Source organism: Aulonocara stuartgranti (genome assembly GCF_965226115.1).
Source record: "Aulonocara stuartgranti genome assembly, chromosome: 23".
NCBI classification, from domain to species: Eukaryota; Metazoa; Chordata; class Actinopteri; order Cichliformes; family Cichlidae; genus Aulonocara; species Aulonocara stuartgranti.
In genome coordinates this window covers 8,212,343-8,227,642 of record NC_138958.1, presented here as the reverse complement: position 1 = coordinate 8,227,642, position 15,300 = coordinate 8,212,343, and the positions used below count along the sequence as shown (strand labels likewise).

The 15,300-nt window shown below is 40.8% G+C and overlaps 1 protein-coding gene across 1 annotated transcript in view; it reads right to left on the bottom strand.

Annotated features, from left to right (window-relative positions):
* Positions 1 to 15,300, bottom strand: part of LOC309699929 (capping protein, Arp2/3 and myosin-I linker protein 3-like) — a 35,280-nt gene that overhangs the window by 13,465 nt on the left and 6,515 nt on the right. The window contains exons 5-28 of the mRNA XM_082523178.1: positions 13,703 to 13,824; positions 13,451 to 13,545; positions 13,073 to 13,143; positions 12,884 to 12,957; positions 12,731 to 12,806; positions 12,558 to 12,646; positions 9,733 to 9,827; positions 9,337 to 9,423; positions 8,737 to 8,846; positions 8,554 to 8,631; positions 8,122 to 8,198; positions 7,477 to 7,581; positions 7,257 to 7,326; positions 4,129 to 4,210; positions 3,922 to 4,018; positions 3,638 to 3,692; positions 2,871 to 3,043; positions 2,690 to 2,758; positions 2,170 to 2,263; positions 954 to 1,052; positions 749 to 868; positions 550 to 663; positions 297 to 472; positions 84 to 171 (exon numbers count right to left, since the gene is read on the bottom strand). Coding sequence (XP_082379304.1) covers positions 84 to 171; positions 297 to 472; positions 550 to 663; positions 749 to 868; positions 954 to 1,052; positions 2,170 to 2,263; positions 2,690 to 2,758; positions 2,871 to 3,043; positions 3,638 to 3,692; positions 3,922 to 4,018; positions 4,129 to 4,210; positions 7,257 to 7,326; positions 7,477 to 7,581; positions 8,122 to 8,198; positions 8,554 to 8,631; positions 8,737 to 8,846; positions 9,337 to 9,423; positions 9,733 to 9,827; positions 12,558 to 12,646; positions 12,731 to 12,806; positions 12,884 to 12,957; positions 13,073 to 13,143; positions 13,451 to 13,545; positions 13,703 to 13,824 — 2,316 coding nt within the window. The remainder of the gene's footprint in view (positions 1 to 83; positions 172 to 296; positions 473 to 549; positions 664 to 748; positions 869 to 953; positions 1,053 to 2,169; positions 2,264 to 2,689; positions 2,759 to 2,870; positions 3,044 to 3,637; positions 3,693 to 3,921; positions 4,019 to 4,128; positions 4,211 to 7,256; positions 7,327 to 7,476; positions 7,582 to 8,121; positions 8,199 to 8,553; positions 8,632 to 8,736; positions 8,847 to 9,336; positions 9,424 to 9,732; positions 9,828 to 12,557; positions 12,647 to 12,730; positions 12,807 to 12,883; positions 12,958 to 13,072; positions 13,144 to 13,450; positions 13,546 to 13,702; positions 13,825 to 15,300) is intronic.

Sequence of the window (15,300 nt, the reverse complement as noted above, 5' to 3'; positions counted from 1 at the left end):
AGAAAGACAGCACTCCTAAAACTTTTGCTCCAAACAAAACCTGTGTATCCTTTACAGTTTCACAGTAAATGCTTTGTGTTTACCAGGTTCTTATGGGTGGCATAGAGCTCCTGAAGGATCTGGTCCACGATGGAGTTGGTGAGATAGGAAACCACTGACAGCTTTACTTCTCTGCAGAAGATTGGGTTAGAGGAAAGGGAGAGACTGACGGGAAGAAGCTTGGTAAAAGTGAGAGCAAATCAATATTCTTCTTATCAAATTCAGACTTATTGTTGCTGCTTCAGCGTCTCACTTACTCCAAGGCTCTGTGAATGTCCTGTGCTGCTCTTTCCATAAGGGCAGTGCGAATGGCAGAGCGAGGGATGGACACACGCTCAGAGACAGATGAGAGGGGTGGGCTTAATCTCTCTGCTGCAGAAGAAGATAGAGGGCAGAGCTCGCGGCACAGAGACACCATGGAGTCGACAATCACCTGCAATGGATGCCAGCGATCGGTGACTCTGTCATCTGTTACATATCAGTGTCAAAAAAAGAGGCTGCTAGATGTACCTGCAGCTCCTTGTCAGCAGCTTTGGCAAGTTCGCCAGCCAAGGAGTCGAGTCTCTGCCGCACCGGCCCATCCACAGACAGCACATGAGCGAGCTCACACAGTGAAGGGTAGAGCTTGGAGCACCACAGAGAAAGGATTCATTCATATTCAGTGTGACAACAATGCAAATACTACGCTTGCACATTTCACATCACTCACAGCGCGAGAGTTCCTCGCCTCTTTTAGCACTTGTTTTGCAGCTTGAATCTCCTCCATCTCTCCGACGCCCCGTAATAAACACACCTGCTGCTGGACACGCACACAGAGGCGCTCCATCACCTTGGAAACAGACAGGCGGGGGAGTGTTACAAGTGCAAACACTCACAAACAGACGCAGATGCGAGCGCACGCTGACGAGCCCTACCTGTTCGGCGGTGCTGGTGACCAGGCCCTGATGGAGCCGCAAAGCCTGTCTCTGAGAGAAGCGCTGAGTCTGGTTGTTCCTCACCAGAGCACGCTGGATCTGTGCGGCAAAACGATTATCACGATTATACTCTCACCATGAAAACATGAAGAGCACAAACAGAACATAAGAGGCGGCAATGCAAGAAGGAGATTTCAGCAGAAGGAAGAAAGTGCAAAGAGCCAAGTAGAGGGTGCTGTCATTTTACAACAAGCAACAAAAGCATCTTAAGACTAAGATGACTGTAGAATCCTTGTTAAAGCTTTAGAGGTGGCTCCCTAAAGCTCTTAGAAATTAACACAGCCTTTATCCAAAGCCCTTGTCCCTCTCCTTTCCTCAAGAGAGAAATAATTACAGTAATAACTAGAATTTGCTTGTTAAGTCTAATTTATGAATCTCCTAAAATGCCACTTTCCCGATGCTGTTTGAGTTTACATTCATGTATTCATAAACAAGTAAACAGAAAAATAAATGAACAAAATTATTGCACATTTATTCACCACTGTCTGTTTGTCGGCACCGCAAACAGAATATGTTAAGAGGCTCTTCATGGTAGGCGCTTGCACTCAGTCTTAAGTGCTGCAGAAATTTAAGAACATATGAAGAAAACATTCTTTCACAGTTAGGCTTAGGATGAACTTGCTTTCCCGATAAGCCTGTAGTACAGCTTCATCTCAGACATATGAAGCTTTTAGATAAACCTCGTCATCTCTTGATGAATTTCACTGTTTTGTGCGAAACTACGCAGATTTCTCCAGAGGTCCAAATTTTTGCACAACACGTTTCTTTGAGCACACCAAGTTTTCATTCAAATACCTCATATTTGTTTTCATTTGCTTCGGATAATGTCTTTGTCTACAGTCATAAACATCTGCTCATTTATGACCTCAAAGCATTTGATGAATTTATAAAAAGGGCAGAAATTAATTTTGAAGAGTCAACACCAAAGTGTTTTGTTGTGAACTAGAAGAATTTAATTAAATCCCTCTAGCGTCTCCTGTAGGTTGAAAGCTTTTAGGGATTAGGGTTGTTAGGTAGGGCTCTTTATCTCTGTTTTTGAGTTACCCCAACGGTCCCCAGGCCACTGATGAAGAAGCTATTAAGCTTTTTTTAATCTTCCCAGTTTTAAGTAGTACTGTAATAACTTTATTGGTGGCTTTACTCCAACCGTCCCAACCTTGGTCAACGCCTGCTCTGTCCTCTCAGGGGCGCTGCGGTACGCCTGGCTGATGTCACTTAGGGGTAGAGGCATGTACTGTAAGGTGAAATTACTGAGAGGAGAAAGCAGAAAACGAGGGAAGGGACAAGTTATTAAGGGAGACAGTAAGAGACTAAAAAGAGAAAATAAAGTGGGTTACAGAGTCCAGGGTTAGTTAGGGTTAATATCCCCACTGGACAGAGCTCATCCTAAAATATTTTTCCTGTGCCATTCAGTGACTGAGTAATACTTTGATCCTTGCAACCATGTCATCTTTTGCCTAAAGGCAAGTCTGGACCACTTAAGATAGCAAAGTGGAAAACAACAATTTGCACAGCTGAGCAACATGGTTAAATGTTCTCAAACATTCTTTAATAACATTTCTTAAAAATAGTTCTAGCAGTAGATGTGTAAGACATGCTCTTATTTATTGATTAGAGTCCAGTGGGCATACATACAGAATAGATGTTGATAATATTTTTTTTTTTAACACTCTTACTGTTCAAGTGCTCGGGCCACATCGAGAAATCCTGCTGCGGAGGTGTTGTTGCGATCCCATGTCACACTCCTGCAGGGCAAGGTCAGAGTTGCATAGAATACAAACTTCCACACAGAGCACAAGTCACTGCAAAGACTGCAGAAACCCAGGAAAAAAACTTTACACTTAGTCTTTCGTTCACCTGAGTGTTGTGTTGATTTGAAGGGCTTTGCTCAGCATCTTGGCTCCAATGTCTTCCATGCTATTCCCGCTCAGATCCACTTTTCTCAAGCAGGTGTTGCTACCCAGGGCGTTGACTAGCACGGTGCCCCGAGAACGCAGGCGTGAGTCGCAGAGGGACAAAGACTGAAGGGCCTATAGAGGGAGGGGTTACAAGCATGTGAGTTAATAAATGAAGCGGAGAAGACTGTTCAGGAAAAAGAAAAGAAGCACGAGAAGCCAGGAGGTGACATTTAGCAAATAGTGCTTTGACTTGACTTTACATGCTGTTTGCATGAATTATTCACAATATGTGTAGTGATATAGACACTGCGCCCACAATGTTAACAGAGGAACAGTAATAATTGATGAAACAGTGACACATCTCCAGTGAAACATAATGCAAAAATTATGTGCCCAGGAATCTGAGCAGTATTTTAACTGTAAGCAGAACCCTACTTTTAATTAAAAGCAGTATAAAGAAAGTTGACATATGGGGAAAAAAATGTACAAAAATATATTCTCATTTTGAATTTGACACAAACAAATATATGTAATCATTCAGTCTTCTGAAAAAAACATTATTTATTATTTTAATAATTTAATTAACTGAAAGTCAATTAAGTTTATCTTTGCAGAATATGATGAATTTTAATGTCTCTGCAGCTGATTTATGCTTTTTCTATTTCTACTGTTTGCAATCAAAGCACATTGCCCTTTAATTTTTGTATATCTATTCTAGTTACTCACACATTCTTCTTCTTGCATGAGTTGAACTAGCTTCTGCAACACTTCATCCAGAACCCTGCAGATGACAAACACGGAAACAAAGCAGGATGAGCTGGGTCGAGTCATCTCCTGCTGCCTGAGGAATGGCAGCCACTTATGAAAACAGAACTACAAGAACAAATGTGTATATTCAAGCTGGCATATGCAGTGCAAGCATGTTTGTGCTCAGATACACACACAGTCATGCGCATAGGGTATATCCATAAATAACTGCAGTAAAGCATGACAGAGAGCACTGACAGCACCTGTTTTTGATGTTGAAGTTCTTGCCCAGATGAAGGTGTTTGAGGGAAGGGTGTCTAGAGAGGGCTGGCAGGACTGTGAGTAAGTCTGCGTCGAGACCTGTCAAAACACACACACACAGCTCGACATTAGCAGCCCACTCCAACCTCAGCTGCCCAAGGATAAAAAGTCAAGGTCATGGTTGGATGTTCTGCAGCGTGCCACTGTACCGTTGTCGGAGATATCGAGAGTAGCGATGGAGGAGACTCTAGGGAAGAGTTCCTGGATTACAGCAGCTCCTGCAGACCTTAGCTGGAGAGAGATAGAGACAGATGGGAAAACTAACATGTGCACAGCCATGAATCAGAGTCATTTTAACTTCAGTCTTTGGGGAATTGTTCCATTTTCCACAGTGGGGCAAATTTATGGATTTATGTCCCTGCAAGCTTTGCTTTGTTTGTGATCTGCAGCAGTTCAGCTCAAAGAGAGGGGAAACCCTTTACGCTTCAGTACACAATCCTCTGTACTGTTTAGCTATTTGATTTACTTAAAATATATAGGATTATCATTAGTAAGCTCTTTAAATCTAGTAAAATACAGGGAATGCAGAATTATTAGGCAAGTTGTATTTTTGAGGAATAATTTTATTATTGAACAACAACCATGTTCTCAATGAACCCAAAAAACTCATTAATATCAAAGCTGAATGTTTTTGGAAGTAGTTTTTAGTTTGTTTTTAGTTTTAGCTATTTTAGGGGGATATCTGTGTGTGCAGGTGACTATTACTGTGCATAATTATTAGGCAACTTAACAAAAAACAAATATATACCCATTTCAATTATTTATTTTTACCAGTGAAACCAATATAACATCTCCACATTCACAAATATACATTTCTGACATTCAAAAACCAAACAAAAACAAATCAGCGACCAATATAGCCACCTTTCTTTGCAAGGACACTCAAAAGCCTGCCATCCATGGATTCTGTCAGTGTTTTGATCTGTTCACCATCAACATTGCGTGCAGCAGCAACCACAGCCTCCCAGACACTGTTCAGAGAGGTGTACTGTTTTCCCTCCTTGTAAATCTCACATTTGATGATGGACCACAGGTTCTCAATGGGGTTCAGATCAGGTGAACAAGGAGGCCATGTCATTAGTTTTTCTTCTTTTATACCCTTTCTTGCCAGCCACGCTGTGGAGTACTTGGACGCGTGTGATGGAGCATTGTCCTGCATGAAAATCATGTTTTTCTTGAAGGATGCAGACTTCTTCCTGTACCACTGCTTGAAGAAGGTGTCTTCCAGAAACTGGCAGTAGGACTGGGAGTTGAGCTTGACTCCATCCTCAACCCGAAAAGGCCCCACAAGCTCATCTTTGATGATACCAGCCCAAACCAGTACTCCACCTCCACCTTGCTGGCGTCTGAGTCGGACTGGAGCTCTCTGCCCTTTACCAATCCAGCCACGGGCCCATCAAGACTCACTCTCATTTCATCAGTCCATAAAACCTTAGAAAAACCAGTCTTGAGATATTTCTTGGCCCAGTCTTGACGTTTCAGCTTGTGTGTCTTGTTCAGTGGTGGTCGTCTTTCAGCCTTTCTTACCTTGGCCATGTCTCTGAGTATTGCACACCTTGTGCTTTTGGGCACTCCAGTGATGTTGCAGCTCTGAAATATGGCCAAACTGGTGGCAAGTGGCATCTTGGCAGCTGCACGCTTGACTTTTCTCAGTTCATGGGCAGTTATTTTGCGCCTTGGTTTTTCCACACGCTTCTTGCGACCCTGTTGACTATTTTGAATGAAACGCTTGATTGTTCGATGATCACGCTTCAGAAGCTTTGCAATTTTGAGACTGCTGCATCCCTCTGCAAGATATCTCACTATTTTTGACTTTTCTGAGCCTGTCAAGTCCTTCTTTTGACCCATTTTGCCAAAGGAAAGGACGTTGCCTAATAATTATGCACACCTGATATAGGGTGTTCATGTCATTAGACCACACCCCTTCTCATTACAGAGATGCACATCACCTAATATGCTTAATTGGTAGTAGGCTTTCGAGCCTATACAGCTTAGAGTAAGACAACATGCATGAAGAGGATGATGTGGACAAAATGCTCATTTGCCTAATAATTCTGCACTCCCTGTAAGTAAAAGCATAACAGATTTTTGGCAGTTGACAGTCATATTATAACATAGCTGACACTTCTGCCCTTACAGTATTTAGTGTTGGAATGAACTACAATTACAAGTACATAAACATAATTTAGAGGTATTTGTGTTTGGGGTGCTTTGACATATATCAACAGATATCACTATAAATTTGACAAATACTGAAAGGCTACAAATCTAAAAAAAATAACTTAATTCTTTTATATTTACAGTGATATTAATTTCTTTCCTTCAATCACATCATTTGGCAGCAGGACGCATACATCTACCTGTGAGGAGAAGCTTATGATGGTGACAGGCGGTAAACATTAAAAGCACCCCCCCCACACACACACACACACACACACACACACACACACACACACACACACACACACACCACATACACACCCCCACCTCCGGCAACGCACACAAAAAAAGAAAAATCAAGATGAATTTAAAAAAAAGAAAAGAAAGTCAGTTTAAAAGTAAAGCTTCTAACTGCAGAATGTAAATCTATAAAACTGTGGGCTGAAACTAAGAGACTTATGACCTTATACAAACCAGATGTCTATTTACATAACCAGCAGAAACACTATTATTTTTCTAGCTACTGCCAGGCAATTGCAAAGCTAATATTTATATTCTGCCATCTTCCCTTCTGGGGGAAATACACTTAAGCTGCCAAGTACTATGGTGTGTTAACCAGTGTCTAACTCTCCCAAATAACTTTTTTTGGGAAGTTGATAACTCTTTGTTGGTTTGCCATCAAGAGACCAAGTTTCACATTACATGCATGGTCATTTGATCCATTTTTAGTCTAAAAATACTGATAATGGCTGCTTGCAGTAAATAATCTTAACACTTTTACAAAAGTTCACCTTGGTAAAACTCCCTTTCAAAATGCTTTCAAAGTCCAATTTGAAAATAAAACTTTTCGGTTTATCTCAACTGCATCTGATGCAAGATACGCTCATCTGATACACTCCAGTGTAAATAAAATCAGCTGCATATGGAGGCCACGAAAGCTTGCTACTTTCTTGCACTATAAACCTGTCAATGAAACCGAAAGCACAAGTTAAAGCTCACATCTGCACTCTGCATTTGGTTCAGAGGGATTCAAAAACACAGGTGACCTATAGCTCAATACTCCGCCTGGACACCTCCCGTGTTGAAATCCGGTGTAGGTGTGAAGATGAGCTCTCACCTCACAGCCGCTGATGTCCAGATGAAGGTCATTGATATGAGGATTGGAGGTTAACCCTGTGAGGAGAGCCCTGCGGAGACAGAAAGAAGAGAAATGACGGACAAGGAAAAGACAAGCAGAAGGAGTATTAAAGGTCTCGCTGGCACAGCCTTTATTGCAGAGGAGTTCAGATAAAAGGGAGCATATTTGGATAGAGAATTAGAAGTGACATGGTAGGTACCTCAGAACATCAGGGGGCAGCTTCATAGAGGCCAGGCTGACATGAGTGAGGCTGAAAGCTGAGCTGAAAAACTGACGGAACAACGGCAGCGTATCCTTCACTTTCCTATTGGATTAGAAATCCCCCCCCCCCACAGAGGATCAAAGCGAGAAGATGTAGAGGTGAAGAGATAATACGGAGAGTGGGATGGGATGAAAGCAGATGAAGTCACACTGTTGACATTCCAGGTAAATTTGAGTGCAGAGCTGAGTGTAGACTACTGACAAAGAATGAGATATATGAGTGAATATTGCTTTGGTGTAAGAGGAGGGAGCGAGTGGGGTCAAATGATAGATAGCTCTGCTTAAACATTCATGAGTCTTATCTATGCAGACTGTGCCGAAAGTTCTGCTTTTAAACGGCAGTAGACACACCCACAGAGAGGAAACACAATGTTCCAGAGATTCCCACAAAGCACATTTCTGATTTCCCATTAAGCAAGAAATGAAGATAACAACTGACAAAAAAAGAAAAAGAAAAAAAGATGGAGACGGAATGACATGAGCGGAAAGATGATGCCTTTAAGGTGAAATAGGGATGATGTCTTCCCAGATTTGGGTTTGGAGCTGCGTTTATTGTTTCGGTAATCTTAAAGATATGACTAACCTGTGGGAGAAGGAATTTTTGGAAAGATTCAGAAAGGAGAGATCAGCGCAACACCCCCTCAGAAGAGCCCCAAATAGCTGCATGACACACAGGGTGGAAACGGTTAATTTGGGCTGAGAATTGCACGCAGAGAGAAATGCATTTTTTTAAAAATTGCACATGCATTAGGGATGCGCAGATAGTGATGGCAATGTTGCTTTTTTGTGTTTATTTTTGTTTTGTTGAAGAAATCTCAATTATAAAAAAAACAACTTCACTGACTTCTAGCTTGTCGTCACGCACTCTTTGAACATTTAGCAGCAGACAAACGTTGGCAAGTGCTATCCAAAAAATGTAATCTTAGTTACCAATAAGCCCTTACTGCTCTTCAGGCGATATCAAAGTGCATCCCAAAGACACACATTTGATCACACCCACCCATTAAATACTCACTGAGTCAACACAGCAGTCTGTGCCCGACAGATCCAAGTGGACCAGGCAGTTGGGTTGAGACAAGAAGAGATAAAGGTTCTGCGAATAGGTCGAGAAGAGGAGAAACATCGTATTAGGCTGAAAAAGTGGAGATTAAATGGGGCAGCGTGTATTTGTGTTTCCAGATGGCTTGTGCTTTCTGACCGATGCATCCTCCCCCGAGAGGACCCCGGGGTTCTTGCTCAGGTCCAGGTGCAGCAGGGAGTTAGAGTACTCATCGCTGGAGCACAAAGCCTGAGAGAGAGAAACCACTCCTGAGAGAAAGGGGAGTAGAGCGCAGAGAGATGAAATGAAAAATGAGAAAGATGAGAGCTGGTAGCTGTACAATATTAAAAAGGAGAAAGAGAATGCTCTCAAAACATTTTGTGTTTTTAAATTATTCATAGACATCTTGGAGCAGCAGGTATCAGTGGATGTTATGGGAAGTAGCGCAATTCAATGTAATATTTAAATTCTCCGCTGGGTACCCTGTGCGATGAGACAGTAGCAGAAGGCATGCTGCCTGCAGGGCAGCACATGACATTGTAAGTAAATATGGAGTCATAGCGGGGCGAAAGCATAAAACAAAGCTCTGAAAACATTATATCCCCTCAACCACAGTATGATCTAACCCGAGCTCTGAAAGCTGCAGGGGATCCAACTTGTTCTCCTCCTGATTTTGGTGAGTAACACCTGTGCCATACTTTTATTTAACTCACAGACAGGGGTAAATAAGGAAAAAAACAAGGTGGGGCAACTCCTAACCTTTGGAGGTGAGTGAGGTCTTGGAGAGGTTGAGGAGACGAAGCCCCTTGCTGAGGCGACACACTTGCTGGATTAAGTTGGACACACCTGCAGCATGAACACAGCAGATATAAAAAGTGAGTCGCAGAATTTCTTGTCACTTGAAAGTAATTTTCACTGTAACAGATGTACCTGCTTCTGAGTTAACGGATCAGGGACCAGATAAGCCAAAATGAGCCACTATTTTCTTTTACTATTGGACTCAACAGACCCTTTCGGGTAATATTTAGATATAGAACAATGAGAGCCAGTGAAAATAGAACTGTCTTTCTTCATCACATCAAACACAAGCTTGAGTTTTTCTCCAGACCCAAAGATTAAATTAGAAAAACAAAAAAGGGAGATAATTTACGATACCTTGGTTATCCAGTGAGTTGTGCGCCAAGTTGAGGGAATGGATGACAGATGCAGGGTTCTCTGAAAGAGCTACTGACATCTTCTGTGGGAAGTCACTGCAAAAGTGGGTGTGCAGTTACCTACAGAGAGCTGCAACTGCAGTTGAAGTATCAGGTTCATTATAAATCTCTTGGTTTATAAATGTTGAGTGCCCATCATGATGTACTGATGTGCTTTTTGTGTGACTTTTGCTGCATTGCCACTACAAGTGACATAGTTACAACAGCCACGTGTGGCCAGAAACACAGTTTTCATAGTTTTGCTGCAGTTCAGGGGTGTCAAACATAGGGCCCATGGGCTGGAACCGGCCTGGCAAAGACTCCTATCTGGCCCACTGGATAGTTTTGAAAAATGTGAAGGAGGGCATTAATTTTGAACTTTTAGCTGTATTTTCAAAGGTTTTGCAGCTTTGGCTACTGACAAAGATGTCCCTTACAACCATTCTTACTACACTAGAGTAAATAAGTTATAGATAAAGATAGAAAAGATAAACAATGACATGAGAGAAAACTCATCTACTATGGAAATGTCATTTTTTACAATATGCTCGCATTTTTTTAAAAGGACATTTTATGTGAATTAACAAAATGTTTCTGTTGTTTCATTACAGGACCGTCTGGGATTTAAGCTACCAGAACTTTGTCTGTAATTTTACATATTTATTTCTTACAATTTAAGCTCAAACTGTCATTCCTGGCAAATTTATTTCATTTATTAGATCAATATTTCTCTATCATGTAGAAAAAGAAGTGCCATCTGTTAAATGTGTAGTCAAACTTTGCACTGATGGAAGCAGGAGTTTCACTGATCCAACCCAGCCCAGATCAAAGTGGGCTGGTATGTGTCCCACAGTGTAAAATGAGTTTGACATCTTTGCTCTAGTTACTTGTTGACATGTTCTCTGAGCTTCTGTGTTTGAGAGGAAACATAAAAGCATACCATAGCTGATTCTTAAATAAATCGCTGCAGAGCTTCAGGCCAGCTCATATTTTGCAGTTATATATATATATATATATATATATATATATATATATATATATATATATATATATATATTTGTAATGAATGAATTTTAAGTCAAACATTCAAAATGTGATTAAATTGCAAACTTTCAGCTTTAATTAAAGACATTTTTAAAACTCAGTACTGCATTATTTAGGAAATACATCCATTTTTATACATAGTAGCTCATTTTCAGAGGCTCAAAATTAATTGGAAAAACTAACAATTTTAAATACAAGGATTATTTTTAATACTTGGATAGAAATTCACAGCCAGTGACTGTCTGAAGTCTAGAACCCGTGGATATCACCAAATGCTGCCTTTCTTCCCTTTAGATTCTCAGCCAGGCCTTTACTGCAACCAGATTTCAGTCATTGATTGTTTGTGGTTCTCTCTGCATTCAGGTTTGTCTTCCGTTACTTTAAAGGAATGGTCCATTAGGTTAAGATGAAGTGACTGACTTGGTCCTTCAGAATTCATCCTGCTACTTTTATCAGCAGTCACACTATCAATAAACACTTGTGACCCGGATCCACTGGCATCTATACATGACCACGCCAAAACATTGCGTCCACCATGTTTGACAGATGATGTGGTATGCTTCAGATCATGAGCAGTTTCTGTCTTTTTCCATACTTTGTCTTTCCATCATTCTGGTACAAGTTCATCTTGTTTTCAATAAACCAACTAGTATTTTTCCAGAACTGTGCAGGACGAGAAGTTTTCTCACAAAATCTAATCTGACCTTGTTGTTCTTGAATGTAACCAGTGGTTTGCACCTTGTTGTGACTCCTCTGTGTTTCTATTCATGATGATGTCTCAAGAATGTAGTCAAGGCGCTTCTAAAATCATCTGTTTTAGTTGTCTTCTATAGTCTTGTCGGCTTTTTGATGCTCATTCATTTAAAAGATCCAGTATATTGTTCATTTGACCATTCAAAGTTTTTTCTATATGTGATCGTCTTCCTTATTTGCATTGGCATCTGCGCCAAACTCACATAAAGAATTCCAGTGAACAGCTACCAAAACAAGTCCAACTCCTCATCCTTGCATCTTCTTTTACCTGGCTAATTTGTCATACAGTAATGAGGGAACATACCTCACCTGCTTAGGAAACTGCTTGTCAGCCAATGGTCAAATTATTTTTGAGCCTCTGAAAATGGGAGATTCTGTATAAAAACACAATTCCTAAACTGTTAAAGAAAAGGTTTATAAAACCACTTAAATCAAAACTAAAAGTCTGAAATTTAGAGGCAAAAATTCTATAAAATCCAACAACTTTTGGCCCTCATTGTATTTGTAGCGAGACACTTCTTCACCAAAGCATGAACACAGCTTAACAGCATAAAACACAAAGATATTTGATGTCATTCAATGAAGCGATTGAAACAACTGACAAACACTGTGGTGTCACTATGAACTAAAACTCTATGAACTTACACTACATTCACAGACAAGCACTTACGCATACAATACATATATAATATATAATTCAGTAGTACAGAGATTTAGCCTTGTTCAAGGACATACAAGTTAATCAAAATAAGGCCAACAATTGACTCATAGAAGCAGCATTCTCAGGTATTCTGACCAAGTTCTTAGCATGGGTCAATCATTAAAAGACAAACACCACTAAGGTTCACAAAATACACTTAAAACCGTTTGGTAAATGTTGTCATTTGCATTAAAAAAAAAATCAAGGCAGGATAAAATTAATGCCCATTTCAGGAATCAGAGTTTCTATAATAGTCAAAGCACAAAAAGTAAATGAAGACTGCTACTCACGATTTTAACCCAGCATTCTCCAGAGTGATCTCTTCAAGGCTGGAGGATTTGCTGACTGTGTGCAGGACCTGCTCAGTGACCTCTGAGCCCTGATGCATGAAAGACATATTTAAAACCTTGGTCGGTGACCCTTCAGGAATACTGTAAGGTGTAGCACACAAGTTTATACTTACAATGCGCAGGTCTTTGCAGTACAGTTTAGTGAACCAGGTGTTGTAAGCCATTGATGCAACAATGACAGCCAAATCTCTGTAAAAGGGAAAAACTGGATAAATGAGGAACTGTAATTTGGCTGCAATATTGCCCAACCGCCATTCGTTCCTGACCTGCTCTCCAGGTGGCTGAAGTCCAGCAAGTTAAACTCCCTGTTGTCCTGAGAGTGATAGATGGTGTCCACATCCTAGGAGAAACATTATCAATGAGTGCATGACACCCCCCTCATATTGTGCACAGTCATATATATGTAACATTCAAACACACTCACAGTAACACAGGCACAGCCCCACAGCTCTTACCCACTGCACTTCCTCCTTGCAGCTGATGCCATTATAGTCGCACAGAGCAGCGTAAGTCTCTGAGAAGCCTCCTGAGAAAGGAAAGGGGGAGGAACAAACAGAAGAGGGGGAAAAAAAAGAGTTGATGAGAACAGCTGCTTCCTTCAGCAGTAAATGGCAAAAAAGGGAGGAAAATGCACACAGAAACATTTGTCCAAATTATCAATCTTTTATATGTGTGACAGCACTAAAAAGAACATCTGGGAGAGCATTTGTAAAGTACGTGTGCCAACTTCCTCTTGAGTCTGCCAAGTGGTGTACACATGCTCATATCTGTGTGTGACTGCCTGTGTATGCATGCGTGCAAATTCCCATGTTTGATGATAACGTCTCTTTTACCGCAGGCCCTCTGTGTCTCCACTGAAGTCTCGGAGCTGGGTGAATACTTCCTGCTGCCCTCCGAAAGGTCACTGTCTGAATGACTGATGGAAGGGCTGCAAACATAAAAGAAACACAGATACTGTAAGGAATCATTTATCTTTTGATAATTGCGCAAATAAAGGTCATCCTTCTTTAAACTTTCCAATTTTTCACCACTGCACAGACGTGACTATTTATTCTCATTTTATCTTGAGAGGCACCGACACTTACGCAAAAATGGAGTTGTTGAATATTCGAGACAGAGCGAAATTTATATGGCTGACCACATGATTGAGGTGTTCCCGTGACTCAAACCTCAGGGAGTAACTGGACTTGTCAGTGTCGATAACAACCTGCGCATAAGAAAAATATCCGTAAAAGACTGAAAAATATCGTGGCAGTTGAATCTTAAATTTCATTTATTAAACAAATTAATGTATCTATTTTTTAATTACTTGCAATTAAACTATATGAATTATATATGAAACCACTGGACTAGTTAAATGGAATGATGACACAACTTCGTAGATTATCTGTCTGTTATAATAAACACTAAAGTGAAGGAGCAAACAACTGCAAGTATAAATGCAAGTATATCAGAGCTATATCAGGTACTTGACTATGATAGGAAAGATTTATCCCTTACATAAGCACATAGCCAGGTTTACCTTGATAACTTATACTGGACCTTAATCTCTGTTATGCTGTAGCTCTTTTCCACAACAGCCACTGACCCGGAGATTTCTATGAGCTGAACCTTTAAGAGCCCCTGAGGTCTAGATTGAAAGATCTTCCTTGTTTTTCGCCACAGCTGTTTTCACACACCCACTGCATCTCTAAACTTTTCTACACATGTGAGAAAGCAAATGTCTGAATCAGTCAGACTGGATTTTGCCCTGCCAGCTACCAAGTATATAGTCTGCATAATGTAAAAATTGAACCAATGTGAGAACAGTAAGTAGAAGTCATTGCAACCTTACTACAGAAAATACCTGTAGTAGTGAAAATAGGCCTGAATTGGAAAATCTTCTGTTGTGTGCTGCATGTGGCACGAATTTGGACAACGTACGGACATGATTCTGGTCCCATTGTCAAGAATTCAGTGTAAAAAACTGATATTAACTGGGTGGCAATTTGCATTTTAGTTAAGGCCACTACAATACAGTCAAAAGAAGACTATTTCCATCTGCAGTCATTTATGTTTGGTGCCATAGAGCTACCAGACCTTCCATTCGCATACATAGATAAGACAAAGAGACCAGTAGCAAGACTCCACCACAGAACAGAGCGGGTTTGATATTCGTTAAATTAGTCCAAAAAAAAAAAAAACATGGAGCTGGGCTATAAAGCAGCTTGCAGAGCAACAACTGTGGGCCAGCCAAAGAAGCTTGGGTAGCTAATTGGATACATAGAGGGGTATCATCTCAGCCGATCTCATCTCCGTTGATATGAGCTGGCAATGAGATCAGCTGATCTGCTGAGATTACAGCTAAGCTTACTTGCCTAAACTAAAGTTATGCTTGATTATTCAAACTGAGCATCAGTGTATTTTTTCTCTCCCTGTTGTTGACTGTTGTTGACTCAGTTCTATGTTAGTTAGCAGCTGATTGAACCTGAGCCTAGCAAAGAGTTGTTTACATTAGTTCCTGATGACTTCACTCCACCTCCTTCCTTGCTCCTAACCAGGTGTCATTCTGACCATGGCTATTAGAGTCCCTAGATTGATATCTATGAATTGAATCTGTTGTGGCACTGGTCCTTGTGAGAGTTGAAAGAGGGGAGACACTTTTCTCTGAGGCCTGACATAAAATAAACCGGGGGGCCATCCA